The following is a 19212-nucleotide window of genomic DNA, read 5'->3' as shown; positions in this document are numbered from 1 at the left end:
CACTAAAGAGGGCTCTTAGCAAGATGAAATTGTATTTATGGGTTATTTCCCTACTCAAACTGATTCACAGGCCATTATACATAATCTGGCAATGCCAAGATGTTAACATTACCAAATGTTTCATTAGAAACACCACCAAATCAATGTCAAACACATTACTTTATTTGTCTAAGGATGATGTGTCCTATAAGGTACAAAAAAAGTACTCTTCAGTTTGCCACAAATTGTTAAAAACATAGCAATCTATTGCCTACAGGTAGGAAAGTTTTAAATGATGTCATATATATATTTATATATGAATAAATAGTACAGAAATATTGTGAAGTTGTGATGAGATGCAGGATATGTTGAAATGCCATTGGAAATTGAGATTTTTCCTTTTTGCATTAAAAAAAAATCACAATGCATACAATATGCAGCATTTTTTTTTAAACGTCAAAGGACAACATAACCTAAATGCAACTACTCTTCTTTAATTTTAAGAAGCATAAATGGATTATTGTTTTCACATCGAACAATTAATTTTTAGTTTTCACATATAGGTTAAATGACAACATTCGTATGTACAAAAAAATGGGTTTTATTAGATAAAATTATCCCAGAAGAACCAGTACACCTGAGCCTGTAAGTGTAAGAAAATGTGGTCAGTAGCAACATCTTTTTAAGAAATTAACAGAAAAGGTTCTTGCATAGCAAGGTGCGAGTTTAAACCCAAAAGGAGCTTATCCATAAATCAGGTAAATCCCAGATCACTGTAAAACAAAAGTTAATTGGGAATTAGTGCAAAAGCTAGTCAAATGGTTGAAGAGCTGCATAAACCATGGCTGATTAACTGCAGACAGTTAATATGACAGTCATTTATATATGCAATGTGAAAGCAACAGCTCAGAAAGAAAAAGCAAAGTCATCTGCAAATTGCATCATCTGTTGACTTCAATTTATCCCTCATGCTAGCACTCCTCATACAGGAAATAATGAGGCCATCTAGAACGCCTTGCAGAGAGAAAATTATCCTTGGTACTTTACACTCCTAGCGTCCTTTGCAAAATATCACCTAATTCAGCAGTGGGCAATGACATTTCACAGAATACTTGCTACCATGTTATCTGTTACAGTAATTTTGGCACCACTGTAGAAATTTTATAAAGGGATAATAGCTGCTTAAGAAAGAAAAGTAGCAAATACTACCTTTGGAGCAAAATAAAGTCAGATCTCCCTGGCCAGTTCCCTCCCTTATTACTTGAATTATCTATACTTCCGAACAGATCCCCCAAAGTGTTACAAACATATTAGCGCACACTCAAAGACACCTACATGTGTGGGGAGAACAATTATCTCCATTTATTTTGTTTCATATACATCCATATTTTGAATTTTAATACAAAAGAAAAAAATTAGAATCTGACAAATGTTTACAAACAAGATACCTTCAAATAGATTTTACTCATTTCAGTCTGGTGCAGAGTAAATGACAAATTGTACTGTTATATTCAAGGCAACAGAGTCTGTAGTCCGTGACCACTTAGCCCAACTTTTATGCAAGCTTAATTGTTTTTATCTACCATGAATGATAAACTCATTGTTGATTCCCAGTTCTGTGTGTGTGCACATGTGTACATAGCAGCTCCTTTCATAGAAAGAAAAGACATCTAGAGGTCTTCTTGTACTTTTACCTACAGGAATCATGTTAAGATACAGAATGGATTACATGTAACCGGGGCTGGATTTTATAAGAAAAAATAATTAGCTGACAAATGAGGGCAGCAATAAAAAAGCGTCTTTTTTGCAACAATAAATAAATACAGTCAAAGTTTTCTGTGTGGACTTTAAACCAGCTTCTTCACTGAAGAACAGACGTGGCATTTCCATGGAGTTAAACTTGACCCCATTTACTGTATCTTTTTTCTTGCTCTCTTTCTCTCTCTCCTTCAAAAAACAAAGTTTTCCTGCTTCTGCCACAATAGTACAACAATTTGATCTTGACAAGAAAGTGGTGCTGCTGATTTTTATTTCTTTGTCCTTTGGACAAAATAAGCCAAGAATATAATTTGACTGTTGTGACCAATAAAAACGCAGTTTACATCAAGTCTTGTCAGGATAACCTGACTAAAAACATCTGGCTTCTTAATTAAAAATTTTCAGACAACCAGATTCTTGCTCGTGTGTTAGGTTAACACGCTGAACTCTAAGAAGCTGTAGACTGCAGTTTGTTGTTATGGGACCTGCAGAATACAGAAGAAAGTGAAGAATTAAGCACCCTTCATTTCTGAGAACACAGTTGCTGCAAGGTGTTGCCAAGGGTAAATCGCTACGAGGGAATTAGTGCCAGGTTGCTTCCATTTGTTTTGTTTTTTCCCCTTCAGAAAAAAGAACACTTAAAATTAAGCATCTCTGAACYTTAGGCACATTTTCACCTACAGCATACAAAAATTCCACTACCTATAAAATGCAGTGTGTCACTGGAATATCCAAAAATGCCTGAAATCAGTTTTATTCTCAAATTTACATAAYAGTAGTCCATCAAAAGTAAGGCATAAAGACAATTTATGAGTGTGAATATTTATAATAAGGTGTACTTAGCTTAAATTTATTCAAGAAGTCTTTGGATTAACTTAATATAAAAAAACTGAACAGGCATATTAAAATCACATTTTTGCTAATCAGAGTTCAGCAAAACTCCTCTTTGACATTCACAGTTTTATTAGTGACTGAAAATAAAACAATAAAATACACGGTTTCCAAGATTAATTTTTCATTTTTTTTCCATACAGTATTCCAGGAATGGGACAATTTTGTTAATACATTTATATTTACCAGCATGACTGCTGATAAAAAAAAACCCAACCCCCCAACATTTAGTTTTCAGACAAAAGATCTGGATTTTTAGGGCAGTTTAATGTCATCAAATTGTACAATAAAAGAAAGTGACCCCAACATCCAGTTCTGATTCCAGTTAAAAAGTTCAGACTAAAGATATCACAATCTGCAAGAAAAGAAAGAACATGGATGGTATAAATGAAAAACAATAACAAATAAGATGCAGCAATGAAATTAGTGTGCAAGCAGTGAATGCTGGATAACCAGCTAAAGCAAGATGACAGAAACATGAAAACTACCTGAAAAATCACTACTACAGTCTTAAATTAGAAAGAAAAATGCCAGATTAATTCATTTACTCTCATCCCTTCTTGCCAATACTACTCTCAATAGTAGACAGCTCCCATAACTATGGATATAAAGTGAAGCTGTCCATTTAGTTGATTACAACTGGATTTAATCCTGCATTAATCTAGACTAGCAGTCTGTTAGTTTTGACTGTTACAGTCAAATGGACAACTGTCCATATACAACTACTGTACATACACAGATCTCTGAGTAATGCTGAAAGGCATTCAACTTTGGTAATTCAGTTACAGTTGGCTTATATTAAAACTTAGCAGCAATATAGGAGCAATCTGTATACTCCATTAGAGTTCTGAGTAAGCTAGTTTTAGTTTCAGGAACAAATACCACATTACAATTTGACTACAGCAGTACAACTCCCATGTACACACTACTAGACAGACTCAGAAAGCAGCAGATTGAAATCTCTAGTAGAGGTGCATGGTTTTTTTCAGGAATGTGTATTTTAGGGAAACACTCTACATCAGTCTTTCTACAGAAAAACAGCATTAAAAAAGGAAATTTCATTTTAAATAGTCAATTATGAATTATGTTTYGCTTTCCACATCTTACTTTAAAGCCCACTTACTCCTCTCTTTCAAATACAGTGAGTTACAAAAAGGTAGTTTTCAAGTATGTGAGAAGGTAGTAAAAACTAAGAAGTATTTTATTTTTTGTTACTGGATTATAAGCTTCATGGAAGGATTGCCTTTTTCTAGTATCTGAAAAGGATTTTGTTTACAACAGAAGTTATCAAAACTGAGAACAACACAGCATTCTCTTGATCAGAAATAATTCTTATTTTATTTAGCTTTGCTGAAGCAATGACTTAAAATGTCACTCAACTTTTCTTCAGTTATGATAGTGGTCCAAATTCATGCCTAACAACTCATCTTGAACAAACATTACAAAATAACCTTAACAAAATCCTACTTAATCCTTAAATTTGACTGAAACCAATGGCTGGATATTATAGAACAGATGGGGGGGGGGGGGTGACATTGCCCAGGCAAGTGCATGCAGAAGCAGATACCTGTATTAATGCAAGGCAGGCTTACAAAAGCGTTACGGAGATTTTATGGGACAACGGAACAGGTATGACTAGGAACATTTTTGCTTACCTGCTTGCCTTAAATCCTTTTAGTTTCTGTACAAAGAACGATTCAAGAACTTCTGCACATTGGTAGAAAGGCGAGTCACTTGGATTGTAGTAGCGACAGTTATCAAAAATTTTGGTCATATCTGCCACAAACTCCGTGACCTTTTTGTAGTAACGTTTCAGTATTCTTTCTTCCATGGTGGCAAGGTCTTCAAACAAACCAAGAATTATTAAATTGAGACATTTTCATGTTCAGATTCAGGAGTTCACACTATCAGAATGCTAGAAACCAGGCCTAGATAAGTTAGACACCTTTGCTGGAATACGCCTTACCCCAGGCTGTAACAGGGTGGCCTGCCTAAGCTTCCTTCCAATAGATGCTTTAGCTACACATGACCTATTCATGTACAAGTAACACACAGATAGCAAAAGCGGCTTTGAAAAACCTGAGTTCTTGCGGGAAGCGATTTACTTCTTATAAAGAAATTAAGGAAAAAAAAAATCAGATAATCTTGATTTTGATACTTGTACTTTGTTTTCTTTACAGCCCTCATTCAGCTAATGACTATATATACATGAATTTTAGTCTGTCTAATCCTTCTGATTATTTTTTATTTGAATCCATGACTGGTTTTGAATGAATTATCAGTTTCCATGGGGATATACACATTACCACATGGCACAGACAGATTTCAAGTGCAGGATCATGCAAAATGCCAATGTTCTCATTCTTACTGACTAGACAGATTAAAGAAAGAGGAATGGTGAATTAAGCAGTAATGGCCCTATTTTCATGCAAATGTAAATTCAGTAGAGGGGGAGGAATGGGAACTGCCAACTATAAATATAGCTGTCTAAATGTATAGTGACACTTTCAGCTGGAAAAAAAAGAATGACCTACCTTTGGGAAAATGCCTTTAAAGTGCTTATTTTGAATTGCCACTAGTGCCAAAATGCATGAAAACAAGCATAGCTTGGCCTAGATTACCTAGTGATAACAAGCATATTTTCCTGCTACTTAAATCTGAAAGTGCTGAATGCACTCTCATTAGTTTCATTCATTTACTATATGCCTAATTATTTTATAATTTTAGCTTTCTTTATAAGCTTTAACCCACACAAAAGGACAGTTAATTAACACACATTAGATATTCATGCTGTCAGTGTTTCTCTAAGCAAGTTAATCATCAACATATAAAACTAAAGGAACCATTTTCAGTTACTGGCCATGGCCAATTATGGAACACGAGGCGTTTAGCAGTTTCAGAATGGCACAATCCAAAACTTTGGAAGAGAAAAGGACACCATTTCTAAATGAAGTCTCATTTTCAGGCAGAAAACTACAATTTTGCCAGGAGATCAGATTTAACTTTCCTATTTCTAGAACACTAAAGCTTCAACATCTCCTCTTCCAGTTTCCCTCCATATAAAGAACATTTAAACCAATTCTTGTTTATATAGCTTTAAAGGCAAATTAAAAATTTACAAATAATACAAAATTGTAATCAGATCAAAAAATTGTAATCAGATCAAATCAGACGAGTCATTTTAAATCTTTAAATCATTTTAAACTTCATCTTAAATTGCATGTCACACTTTAGCTGCATTAACACTATTTCCTCCTCAATCTCTAGAATACATACCTCACACTTTGAAGAAGCAACTAATACACAGAAAAACAGAAAATACAGGCAAAGCACAGGGTAACAAAATCATCCTCTTGAAATAACTATAAAAGTAAAACAGTTTAAAGAGAATTCGGTCCTACTGTTTCACCAAACTTCGTATTTTACACATTAGACAGACTGTATCCAGGATTAAGGAGTCAGCCTACAAGCAGATAAATTAACTCTAACATGAACTTCTAAATATATCAACAGGAAATCACATTGTCTTGGTTCACCTAACTACAAAAAAAGTATATCCTGCAAAATGTATTTTTAAGATCCCTGGATGGAAATGGTTATCAGGTAATGAATTAGAAATTCATATCACTAGAAACCCCGATCCACTCACTCATGCCATCACCCATAAACACTTACCCATTGGTTCTTTAATAACACCATAATAATCTGGTGCGTCATTTGGATCTACTGGTTCCAAGAATGGCCATGCCATCTTGTGAGCCTGTCAAGACAAGAAGATATAATTACACACACAAAAAAAGAAAGGTGCAGCAGCAGTTACATGTTTTCATTATACTTTTGTCTGCAGGGGTCTAGAGTTGAATTTAAAGAAGTGCAGGGTTACCTGAAGAGGTAACTAGTTATCATGACTGTCTCAAGTTTTAAAGCTCAATTTGGGATAATGAGTAGTTTGACTTCATGATAGAAAACAACATGAAATTCAGAGGTAATGGGATACTGGACTAAGACTGTATAGAGAAGTACGTGAYGAATTCACTGGAAGAGGCTGAGGCTTCATACCTGGAAATTGGACAGAGTTTTCAATTTCAAGTACTCTAAAATTAATTTATCTTCAAAAACATTTACATAAAATATAGGACAATGCAAAATATTTCTCTTTTAAGATTTCTGTTACCATACAATTTTTTTTATTATCAAAAATTTAATTATTAAATTCTTTACAGATGTAATGGAAAAGGCGTATTTGGGAGTGATATATAAACCAGAAACATACTGCAACAGACTATGTGATATAATTCTTCTCATCAGTATGCCATCATTTCCATGCTGATAATGACTTTCTGTGAGAATACTGTATTAAAGAAAGTTTAATTACTGTGAAATGGGAGTACAGAAGCTTCGACCAGAAATCATATAAAGTAATCTGAGAACAGAACTTTGCACCTTCTACATCATGTGCAGTTTCACTACCACTCTGCCTTTTGGTACTCTGAGTAAACCTGCTTCCTTAAAAGCCATCCACTGAAGAGAAATTGCTGAGTTTCACTAACTCAGAAGCGGTGATCTCCTAATTATCATAAAATGTTATTCTGTAAAATAAAGCTAATTGAGTTTGCAGCTGACATACTGGCATTTCTCACAAAAAACAAAGGCAAAAAAACCCTTGCTGTTTCCTTTTCAAAAGGTCTCCAACAACTGGAAGATAAACCAAGACTTACTCCCCACGATTTATCAGATAAGCTTTGCTGCGATCCTTATTCTCACCTGTAAGGAACGTAGTACTCTTCTTAAACCTTCATAATCTTTATCAGTTAGTGGACTGAGTACAGTCATGGCATCTTCTGTGGACTGACATTGTGGACACACATATTCATCAATGAGATCTGCCTCACTTTGTAAAATGCCAACACAGCGCCCATGATACCAGTTCTGACATCGGTCGCAGCCAATGTAAAATCTGCAAGATCCGAAAAAAAATGTTAGTGACTTGTTCTACTTAAAGATTACATTTAAAAACATAAACCTGCAATCCCCTGCACATGAGCAGATACTTTGCATGATTAAATACAACAGTGTAGCATGTGACATTTCAGATTGACAAATGCTTATTAAACTACTCAACTGCTTTTGCATTTACAAACACACTAAATTACCAGACAATTTCATTTCAAAGCTAGTTACTAAATTTTACACTAGAGACACTTTCAAGCAATCAGGGTTTCAAAAAATCATTCGTCTCTTTAGAGCTGGAAGGAACAGTGTAACACCAGAACTCTCACCCAACCAAGAATCCAAAACAATTCAAGATGCATTTTGTGCAAACTGGACTACAACCTAGGGCTCCCGTTACCCTCTGCACAAACGTTTTTCATATGGAAGGTTCAGTGTTGCAGCTGAATGCAGAAGGGGTATTCTGTGACACAGAGCATTACAATAACAGATACCAACCACATACCCCCCTACTAAAATTATGCTTTCTGTCTAGATCAAACAGACTATAGTACAAAAAATTCCACTAAATGCTACATTTGTGTTTTAATCTTTCTAGTTCTCCCTTGTTAAAATTAATTCCAAATGAAAGTTCTTGGGTTTTTTACAAAGCATTTGGACCACCTTGAAAACTTCCACTTTTCCTAAATATTTACTGTATAGAAACATTTTGGGGAAGAAAATTACTGAAAAGGCATTTGTATTACTAATGAATACAATATATGCAGAATAACTTCTTTTTTCTTTGTAAGGAACAGGTAACCAAAGTCAGAGCAGTTTGCTACCTAAACATTAAATAAGAGGTTCTTATCAGAACTCACTGTGACTCATCATAAGGTGTTCTGCAGATACAGTACAATTCCTCACTGCTGCCCTCTTGTGCCCGTTTACAATCATTACAGATGTACACATCCATTTTCTTAGCCTCCTTTTCTGTGATGCCAACACATTCTCCATGATACCAGTTAGTACAAAGATCACAGCCAATATAGAACCTAAAAGTATTCACAATGAAAATGACAATGTAATTGTCATTTCAAATGGCATGGCACTTTTCCCTGCGCTTCTCTTTGATGCACTTTCTTTCTGCAGTTTTCTGTCTCACTTTCCTTGCTTCCTACCATTCTATCCTTGCAAGCTAACATCTCATGCTGCAGCTATACTGTCAATGAGGTCGCTTGGGTCAATTTTAGATTGACAGTTTATTAAAATGCACATCAGTATGTAACCAAACTTTGACAAGCTGGGCTAAAAACATATGTCTCCAATGTGTGTGTGAAAAACTGTAAAAGGCACAAAAAGACAAGGCCAAAGGAAAAGATTTACATTTTCAAAACTGTAGCTCAAAAGCCACTTAAACATTTCCTTAAGATTTGAAAATGTAGGTCTCAGTTAATTTAAAAAACAAAGCAAAGCGCAAACACCAACTAGGAGTTACAAGTATACTACAGAGAACATGCATACCAGCCATGTGTAGAATACATATTGGTATAACATGATATGAAAGAAAACTGTGTCAGGACATGGTTGTCATAATTTTAATTTTTTTTTGTGGGGGCCCTTGAAAAACAGAGACATTCAGCTACCCAAAATTGCAACAAATTGGAAAGTTGACCGTTCTGCAGACAATAAATGCCTACCCTCAGACAAAACTACGTGACGGAACCAGATATGGTATGACACAAAGCGAAGGGAACCGGATACAGAATCATGTAAATGGCACCTTGCACAGAATGATGTGACAAAACTGTAAAATATTATGCAAGAATGTTTGACATTTTGTGTATGGATACCTCCAAACATACCTACCACCAGCCACAATCAACCAGAGGGGCAAAGTTACTCAGCCATTCTCTGCCTAAGCAAAAGCGAGCTGCCTCAGAATCTGTCTTCCTAGATTTTAAGACCACCCACCATATACTGCTTCATGATTTACTGTGATTCTGGTTCGTCAGTCTGCAACATTAACCACCAGACAGTACAAACTAGCAACAGGGCAGTAGCTAGCACATGTTCAACAAAACAAGCACCTAATTTCTTGGGCCTCTGCATCTGTCCCAGATGCTCAAGTCCTGCCTTTTCTCTTAATTTTCAGTCAGGCAAATCCCCAAACCGAACAAACCAACCTTCCGTAAAGAATGGACGGATACAGCTCCTTCTACCAACTATCAACAACAATTCAGCCAGTTTCCTTTTCCCAAAGCTAATTGCACCTAGTTGCTCCTGGCGCTCTGCAAGCACATTTATGCCTAGATTTAGATGTTAAACCTTGCCCCTAGAACGTGGAACAGGCTTCACATTGTAACAAATACGCTGGAATATAAATATGAACCTTAGAAGGATACCCTTACTGACCACCCTCAAAAGCAATGAGCAAAGCACTACAACACCCGACTGCCATAAGTGAGAACTATAAACACAAAAGCTCTGAAATAAAATAAACAACGTAAAGAATGATCTTTGTCGATTTTCTACATCCTAACAAATGTATAGGATACTAGTAATACACTATAAACTATTTTCTAAAGCTGCACTTCCATCTTTTCTGAAGTAGAAATTAGACACCAGCACAAAAAGGAGTATTTGGTGCCCACGTACGTGTGTACATATATATAATTTGTTTACCGGAACACTTTTGAAATGTGACTAAAGCCCTTTCCAAATGGTGAAAAAATAATGCAGTTCAACAGTACAGCCATCGTTTATAAGAAGGTAAAATTCAGAACTCGAAAAAGCAGAGCAGTAGAACGGAATTTCACTGCTAAACATACTGCTAAGTCTTTAACATTTAATTTTCTTGAAATTTTATTCTGTGCATTTAAGCACAGTTCTCCATTCTGTATGCCAAAATTCACTGTGGCCACATTTTTCATTGGCTTACTCAAATGCCCACTGAAGTTAATAGAAAGAATTAGTCTGACAATGAAATACTTCTGCTCGTAAAAATTGCTCATCTCCTTTTATTTTTGTGATGATCGTATTGCTCACTAACAACAAAAGCAGGAGCACACAGGTCTGTGTTCAATGTCACCACAAAATGAGAACAGGGTATCCTCCTAAGTTTACCGAACGACAGAAAACCTAATAAAACAGTCTTATTTTAAGTGAGATATGCGAGATATTCATCTCTTAGAAGTAATAGTGAATTAGCAACCTGGACATCCGAAGCCTGCTATTTAAAGAATGGAGGTAGCAGAGACAGCAGTCTAAACCTTCCCACACTGACATAATGCTGCAATGATCTGAGCTACTGAACACCCAAGGTGGGAGAAAAAAAACAAAGACCTCAACTTCATTAAAAAAATCAAATCAAATAAAAGGCTAGAAGGAATCTCAGGAGATCCTCTACTTCTGGCCCTAAATTTTGAATGAAGGCCCATTACTGGAGTGAAAGCACTACTCCGCCTCTATGGTTCATTTCTGTTATTAACATTTACATTTAAACCACCAGCACAGGCACCAATTAATACGTTTTGGTATTGTAACTTGAGAAAAGTACTCACTTGGAACTGGTCTGAAGTCAAATTTATTTTACATACATCTACACAGCTATCTGGTGTTAACTATTACTAACTCATGACGTTGGTCATTACTAGCCTAGGCAGGTACGCACAACACTATCCCACCACAATCCACTGAATCTTCCACTCCACTACTTACTCAGTTTCTTCACAAACTTTGTATAGAGCATTTCCTCTTTCACAGGATGTTTTTTTTTCTCCTTTTTCACAGTTAGAATCAAACATTAAAGAGAACCGCAGCTTTCACTTTGCCAAATGCTTATGCATTCAACTTTTTGATCAGGTCTGGTACATAGCACATGGAAACCATTGCTACCTTAAACATTGCCAAAGTGAACCACAGTCCAGTAACTCGGAATCCCCTTTACTGGCTAGTGATTTATAAGAGAGTCATTTATTGGAAGACGGTACCAAAGCTACTTCTAAAGAACATCAGCCGCCTGTTCACAAGAAATTGCTCAAACCCATAGTCACTTGCTTCCGAGGCAGAGGCAAAACAGCAAAAGAAAGAATAACAGAGCGGAGGAAAAAAAAAAAGAAGAGTATGTGCATGTGAGACAGAAAGGTCATACAATGGAAACATGCAAACAAGTAAAAATATAAATCACACAAGTTAATAGTTCTGTAACTGCTAGTGGAACCCAGAGACTTTATTCTTTAATACCTTAGTGATCACTGCAATAACACCTGATACTCTACCTCCAATTCTAAAACTACCTTAGACTAATAGCTAAATACTAAGCCTAAATCAAACAATACACAATAAAAGCCCATGGCATTCGCTACTCACTTAGATTCATCATAAGGCGTTTTACAGATGCAGTAAAGCTTTGTGTCCTTCTTTGTTTCCTTTGAGGTAGTAGAAATCATTTTCTTTTTCTTGGACTTGGAAGCTGACAAATCTTTCTCCTCATCTCGTTTTCTCTTCTGGGAGGATACTGGCATTGGGACTGTGGTGGAGGAGGACGTGACATTGGCTGCGTGTTGCTGTGGTGGTGGTGGCAGTGGCGGTGGTGGCGGTGGAGGAGGTGCAGCGGCTGCAGCTGCGGCTGCAGCAGCAGCGGCGGCTGCTGCCGCAGCAGCAGCTGCCTGTGCCTTTTCCTTTTCTTTCTTAATTTTAGTCAAGTCTTTCTTTAGCTCCTCCTGAAGTACATTAAACAAATAAATACAGAGGGAGAGACTTCATAAGATTATGCCAGGACAGGAATAAAATCTAGACATAAATCCCCATGCTTGAGCAAAAGAAAACAATTTAAATCATTTAAATGTGCAAAGTTTTTAAGGTACATAACCTACAATTCGCATAAAATTAAGGGATGGCACTCTGACTACTATGACACATTAGCTGTAATTTATCAGCAACTGTTTCCTGAAAAAAAGTATTTTCAGTCCAGATGAAAACTAGAAGCATACAAAGAAGGACATCTATTGGTTTAGCAGAGATCCATGCATTCAAAACCAGAACTTCTTCCTGTACTTTTCCTTAAAAGCTCACTGAGCAAATAAATTTAAAATTAACACAGAAACGTTCTCCCCTAATGTAAAATCAAGTTAGTCTTTGAGAAGAACTGTCCTTACCTGCACTTCAATTTGTAGATCTTTGTCCAGAAGTGCTCTTTTTTTCAATATTTCAGCTTTCAGCTGTTCTTTATGCTTGAAAAGCAGAGCCGAGAGCTTGGTAGCATTCTGCTTACTGCGCTTCTGTTCCACGCTCTCTTCTCGCTTTCGTTTCTTAGCTGCCTGTTTTTCTTCTTTATCTATCTTATCCAGAATATATTTCATCACTTGGTTGCATACAATCATTCTAGGGAAGGAATAAAGAAAAAGCACATTGTGCTGAGCTGTCTGCTTATCCCAAGTTCAGCATGCAGAATTATTTAACTCTCTAGGCTCTGCAAGTTGCAAGAGACTAGAATTTCTTAAAACAAAACATTACAAGGTAAATTTTGTAGCAGACATTGTTCCCACTCATTCTTATTTATTAGAGCACCACAGGGACAGACAGGAAGTCCTTAGGCTGGTTAAAGAAGGTCAGTCCCAATTTCACTTCAGAACCGATCTGAGTACTAATCCTTCCTCCCTTTCCCCTATAACACTCCAAACAAAGTCTAGGCTTCAATATGATGAGAGAGATTTTCATTCGCTTCAGTTTCCACAAACATGTTTGAAAGAGCTGAATTCTTTGGTTATTCTGATGCACAGTGAAAACAAATTGGAAGCCCGTAACTTGCTCCAGAACATAAATTTCCACGGTGGAGAGCACCACTAAGTTATCACGTTTTGGCATAAGGAATGACGAACATTTTTCAGTGTATAGAATTCAGTACAAAACAGTTTAATTTCTTCATTAATGAAAAATCTGGATTATTTTTTACATCTGTTTATTGTACACCCTAAGTACAACCTGGGGTGTCAGACTTCTATCCATCTAAACACAGATTTGGCTGTCTGCCATTATTAAATGACCAATATATGACAATACATTTTATTCTTTTCTCTATGAAATCGTGAACACTAAATAGTACCAACTGATACTGGCGTAACCAGCTAATCTTATTCTCCGATTCGACGATCAAAACTTTATAAAAACACTAATCTTTTTGTTACAAACTGGATAACAAGTGTGTGTTGTCAACTGAAGCAACTACATGAATGAAAAGGGATCAAAATAATCCCAAGATAACAAGTGACAAACATTCTAAATTTGCATTTAGCAGCTTCAGACACGAAATCTCCTAAATTGTGGAATACTGTTATCTTCAGTCTCATCACTTCTCTCTACAGGGTGGGATGTAAAGTATTAAAAAAAGGAGACAAAGTGATGCCAAAGGACAAAATGGAAATAAATTGCCATAATAAAGGACAGATGAAAAAACAGGCTTTGCTGCAATAGAACTATTCATTCTTCATTCTGTGCTGCTTTAAGGATGGTTATCTTGAATATTTCCAAAACTGTGGCTAGCTCCAAACACATGCATATTACATTTCATTTTTTTAAGAAATGAATAATCAAAATAAAATTAAGAACATACAAGGATTCAGTCACTTACAGGTAGGAATATCATTACTAAAGCAATAGTTCTCACCAGTTACCTTTGAGTATTACTTTAGTCAATTTTAAAATAGAACAATATCTACAAGCAGGTTTCTACAAAACAGTGTTTCATTACACCGCCATTAAAAGATGCTATAAATGCAAACATCTACAGACGCACTATGATGCATACTCACCTCTGATTTTCCTCCCTCTCAGCTGGAGTCAGTGTCTTCTTCTGCTTCAAGTGTTCTATCACAGCATTCTGTTTCATAACCACCTGTAAGATCATACAGAATCCAAAATAAAATGTGAAAACTTTAGCCGGTATTTGATAATACTACTGGGAGAACCAGGACATTTCCTAAATTAAAAAAAAAGTACTATTTATTTCAATAAGTGACAAAATAAAACTGACTTTATCAGGCCAGTGCTTGTTTAAAGCAATTATTTACCTTGAAATTGAAAACCTACCCCTTCTCCTTCCCCCCCCCCAACCCAAACAGAGTAAGAAATTTGCTTATGCTCAATTGAAACCCAGGGACTAAATGTAAATTGACATTACTTCTTCAGTGACTGGTTGTTTGTTCATATATATTTTTATATATATATAAAGAACGAGAAGAGTCCAGTATATATATATATATAATATATTATATATATATATATGTTTTTAAAAGCCCCGCAGCCATCCAACAGCATTACATTTCAGATACCTCTTTGAAACCTCAGTTTCCTATAGCAGGCAATGAAAGTGCCGTGTGTTCTGAACATCAGCTCCCCTATCTATAACCTATCTTTTCTGAACTGAGAATAAGATATACTGTCCCAGCAGCTAGTGGTAAGTCGAATTGAGGTGCCAGAAGACTGCAGACATGGTACAATTGACTTGATATGCTGAATTAACTTAGAATATTTTATTAGACTGTCAAAACTAATCGTGCACTAACTCTAAAAGAATCAAATTAACTGCCTATCAAATGTATTAACATTGTTAACAAGAACAGGCATTTAAAATGAGATTTGTTTCATTAATTAATTTTTAATTTCCTTCTGTTAACTTTACCTGTTTCTGGATAATGTCACTTTGATTAGAAGCCTGAAGGGTGTGCTCACGCTTAATTTCTATCTGTTGCTGCTTTTTCTTCTGTTGCTGCTCCCTGAGCTGCTGAACTCTCTGCAGCTGCTCCTGAACACTAGCTGCTTGAACTGTTACCACATTCTGAATCTGGTGAGCCTGTACTGGGCTAGTTTGTTGAATCTGAATAGGTAACTGAAGCTTGATCTGCTGGGGCACACTGCCTTGTTGGGCTTGTATCTGAGCCACAACATGTGACTGAAGCTGAGAGAGAACTTGGACTTGTTGCTGAAGCTGAGGCACTGTAATAACTTTTGTTGGAGGCTGCTGAAGTTGCAGCTGAGGACGAGTTGGGGATTGCACAGGAACCTGATTTAAACTTTGAGTAGTTGGAAGGGTTGAGACCGAAGTCTGAACCTGAGGTTGTGATTGCTGCAGCTGAGCTTGAATTTGTATGGGAGCATGGGGCTGCATCTGAATCTGTTGTTGGGTTGTAGTCTGCACCTGAGCTGGTTGTTGAGGCTGGGCTTGGGACTGGCCTTGTGGAGGGATGGCAGTCTGCGGCTGACTCTGGACTTGCACTGGAGATTGCCCTTGAGCCTGGGTCTGTGTCGGAGATTGAACTGTCACTGGAGATTTAGCTGACTGTGCTTCAGGTGTGGCTGGAGAGTCAGCAGATGTTGGAGTTTGAGATTCAGGCTGGGTCTGAGTTTCAGGCTGAAGTGGTGGCTGAGGTGCCTGTGGCTGAGCTGGTGGCACAGGTGAAATACTCTGATTCTGCACTTGGGGCTGAGATTGCTGTTGACTCGGAGGCTGTGGCTGAATTGGTGGCAGTGCTGATGCTGGTTGTGCCTGTAAAGCTTGCTTCTGTTCTCCTGTAGCTGTGAAGGATAAAAACAAAGTATTCCATTCATTTCAAATGGCAGCTCACAAACCTTACAAATTTGAACAATTAGAATTTCTGAATTTGATGAAGCAGCTTTAGAACTACTTCAGAACCTACCCTTTAGGACTACTGTAAAGCTCTATGCAGAAACTCAAAAGAGTTCTAAGCTTATAATATACTTCCAACAAATTTGCTTTAGTAAGAAACCTTCTCCAACTGCACAAAAAAACCCATGCAACCTAAATTGAATTTTTTTTTTCTGCTGAACAGGCCAATGCTTACCTGAGGTTGACGTGGAAACTGTTGTTGTAGTGGTGCTAGCTGTAGTAGCTGCTGCTGGTAGTGGGGTGAAAAGGAATCTTTGAATTGTACCATTTGGCATAGCTGCTTGCATTAGCTGTTGCCCTGGACCTGGTATTACAGTCACACCCTGAGGGATTAATTGTAACTGACCAGTAGTTTGACCTTGTCCCTGAATTACCACAGTTAATCCTTGACTGCCACCCTAAAAAAAAAAAAAAAAAAAAAGTAAATATTCATGTATTAATGATATAATTCTTAGACAGACTTTGCTGAAAACTAGGATAATTGCGGTTTTGGATTTCAGAATTCAATACTTCAACCATATATCATATTCTTAAATTCCAAAAGCAGGAACCGAGATCAGGAGATGGTAAAATATTCTTTCAATAATTCTATCAACAAATTAGTGGGTTGGGTTTAGTTATAAAATTTTTCATCCAAATACTGACAAGAACTTTATCCAGAAAGCAGCTAAAATGGAACATATCTGTTTCTAGAATTTACAAGCAATACAGAGCGTGGATAATTTTAGACATACTATTAATCACCTTCTCAAGAGCCCAAACAGTTTGTGCAAAAACTCTCTACACTGCAAGAGAATTCCTAACTGTGTATTGGATCCTGCCCAACTGTGAGCTTTCGCCATGGACTGTTCAGCTGCTTTGTAATGTGTTGTAAATTCTGCTGCTTAAGCTGCCTCTTTAGACATCAGCATTCTGGTTATCTTTAACGTATACAGACATAGCTAAGCTTCCAAAAAGATCAGAGAAAATTTAATCTTCAGAATGATTTTAAAAGACACATATCATCCAAATAATCAGTCTCTATAGAGGCAGCTCACGGCATCACCCTCAACTGAGGCATGGAGAAGGCAGAACAACTAAAAGCATAATTCCAATTTTGTGAAACCACAAAACAGAATAAGGTCCCTACAAAAATTCTTTTGAATCTTTTGGAGTGGAGCTGAACTCAGTCTTGTTTCACATATAAAAATTATACCTGGCAACAAGCAGTCTGTACATTACAAACACATATTACTACCTTTTTTTAAGAATAGATATTGTCGTAACTCACGGAAGTCTACTTTTACCTTATGCATTATTCTAAATTTATTTTTTTGCCAGACCTTCATGATCTGGGCAGAAGCTGTATGAACTTTTTCCTCCTCCAGCTCCAAATACTTTAATTTTTCTTCCGAGACTCAGGAGAATATGAATGAAAACTAAATATTCATACATCATCAAAAGACAAGGAACAAATATTATATTCAGAAGATCTACAAAACACACCATGCAAAATTATGTCCCTTATGCAAGATGCCTTTCTATACTTCTAAATTTTCCTGATGTCAATTACAATACTGGGTAACATAATAGGACGAGACATTTAAGACTTTCAATATACTATTTAAGCATTGTTCAGTCTGTAATTATGGTACCAGCCACCCTAAGCAAAGGCTGAAACATAACGGAGAATGTAAGTTTCTGAGCAGATATATCACACTGCTGAAATCGAAGGTACCATGAGGTATATCAAAAGGTAGAGCACACCTTCGTGCCCGGAGGCTGGGGAGGGTTTTACCTGTCCTTGCGTTAGTTGGGTGAGCTGGGCCATAGTAAGTTTCACTTGTCCCTGCTGAGGGCGAGGGGGCTGCGACGGGGTTTGGGGCTGCAGGGGCTGCGGCGGGGTTCCAGGAGACGTTACTGTCTTCTGCCCAGGACTTGAAGAAGCTGTGCTAGTACTAGACACCGCTGTTGAGACAGGCTGACCCCTGATTATCTGAGTCACCACCTGCTGCGTCTGACCTGTAAGAGAAAAAATTGTGATACTGAAATGTTGCTGACATTTTAATCATTAGCGCAATAAACCTCTGAATCATAACTTCTTGCAATAATACCAAACAAATGAAGCAAACACTGCAGTTCGCAAATGAATTTCCATTACAAATCATGTTTCTGTGGTTGATTGAAAAAAGTCTGCAAAATGTTTTATGTTTTTATTTTATAATTCAGTTTATATACTTACAAGGAACTCCAAATGCCAGTCTCCCCCCACTTTTAAATGAATAACTTTCTCAAAGCGGTTATGCTAAACCTTTTTTTTTTTTTTTTTTTTAAAGAGCTTAATTTTAACCACTGTATTGATGTCAATGATGATTAGTGCTGACAAAGCCTGTAACTGACATCTTCAAAAGCCAAAAGGCACTTGTTAAAAGTCAAGCATCAAAATGAGATATTTTTGCACTGAGGCCTGTGATACAGAAAGTATTTATGAGAAATAAACCATGGATTTCACACTGGAAATTTAAATATTAAAATGAACCTACTGGCTGGAAGAATACCTTGTTGCACCACTAGAGGTGTTCGAATGATGGTCTTTCCAAGCGTCGACTGCTGAAGTGGTGTCCGTATTACTGTCATACCAGGGCGAAGTGGTGTTCCTTGCATTACCTACATACACCAAAATGGAGAGCATGTGTAAACTTAAAAAAACAACAAAAAAAACCCACCCACCCACACACACACACTGGGACATGCTCTGAAGAGTTTTGGGGGTTTCATTCATTAATATAGCAAGATATGAGAAGATGTAAGTAGATCCAATATTTTTTCATCTATTCAGAGTTGCTAGGGCTTACCAAGCTCTAGTCTTATTATTTTTTCCAGGAGGATTCTTTATTCTAAGAAGGTACATCAGCTCTCTCCATTAACACTATTGCTGAGATGAGCCAAAAAAGTTAAAGAAAGGAGACTATGCAGAACTTTTATATCTG

The 19212-nt window shown here is 36.8% G+C and overlaps 1 protein-coding gene across 15 annotated transcripts in view; it reads right to left on the bottom strand.

Annotated features, from left to right (window-relative positions):
• Positions 1 to 1317: 1317 nt before the first annotated feature.
• BPTF (bromodomain PHD finger transcription factor) overlaps positions 1318 to 19212 on the bottom strand; it is a 61885-nt gene continuing 43990 nt past the window's right edge. For 7 of the 15 annotated variants that reach the window (XM_026067582.1, XM_026067587.1, XM_026067583.1 and 4 more), the window contains 12 exons: positions 18766 to 18889; positions 18021 to 18244; positions 16419 to 16641; positions 15239 to 16131; positions 14370 to 14452; positions 12717 to 12942; positions 11929 to 12281; positions 8439 to 8612; positions 7393 to 7585; positions 6304 to 6388; positions 4284 to 4470; positions 1318 to 2222 (listed from right to left, as the gene is read on the bottom strand). In XM_026067582.1, the coding sequence (XP_025923367.1) occupies positions 2186 to 2222; positions 4284 to 4470; positions 6304 to 6388; positions 7393 to 7585; positions 8439 to 8612; positions 11929 to 12281; positions 12717 to 12942; positions 14370 to 14452; positions 15239 to 16131; positions 16419 to 16641; positions 18021 to 18244; positions 18766 to 18889 (2802 nt within the window). In that variant the 3' untranslated portion in view covers positions 1318 to 2185. Of the gene's footprint in view, positions 2984 to 4283; positions 4471 to 6303; positions 6389 to 7392; positions 7586 to 8438; positions 8613 to 11928; positions 12282 to 12716; positions 12943 to 14369; positions 14453 to 15238; positions 16132 to 16418; positions 16642 to 18020; positions 18245 to 18765; positions 18890 to 19212 lie in introns of all 15 variants that reach the window. The other 8 variants (XM_026067584.1, XM_026067589.1, XM_026067591.1 and 5 more) reach the window with 6 other exon arrangements.

This window comes from Apteryx rowi, unplaced genomic scaffold (assembly GCF_003343035.1).
Source record: "Apteryx rowi isolate R43461 unplaced genomic scaffold, aptRow1 scaffold_26, whole genome shotgun sequence".
NCBI classification, from domain to species: Eukaryota; Metazoa; Chordata; class Aves; order Apterygiformes; family Apterygidae; genus Apteryx; species Apteryx rowi.
This window is presented reverse-complemented; position numbering and strand designations above follow the sequence as displayed.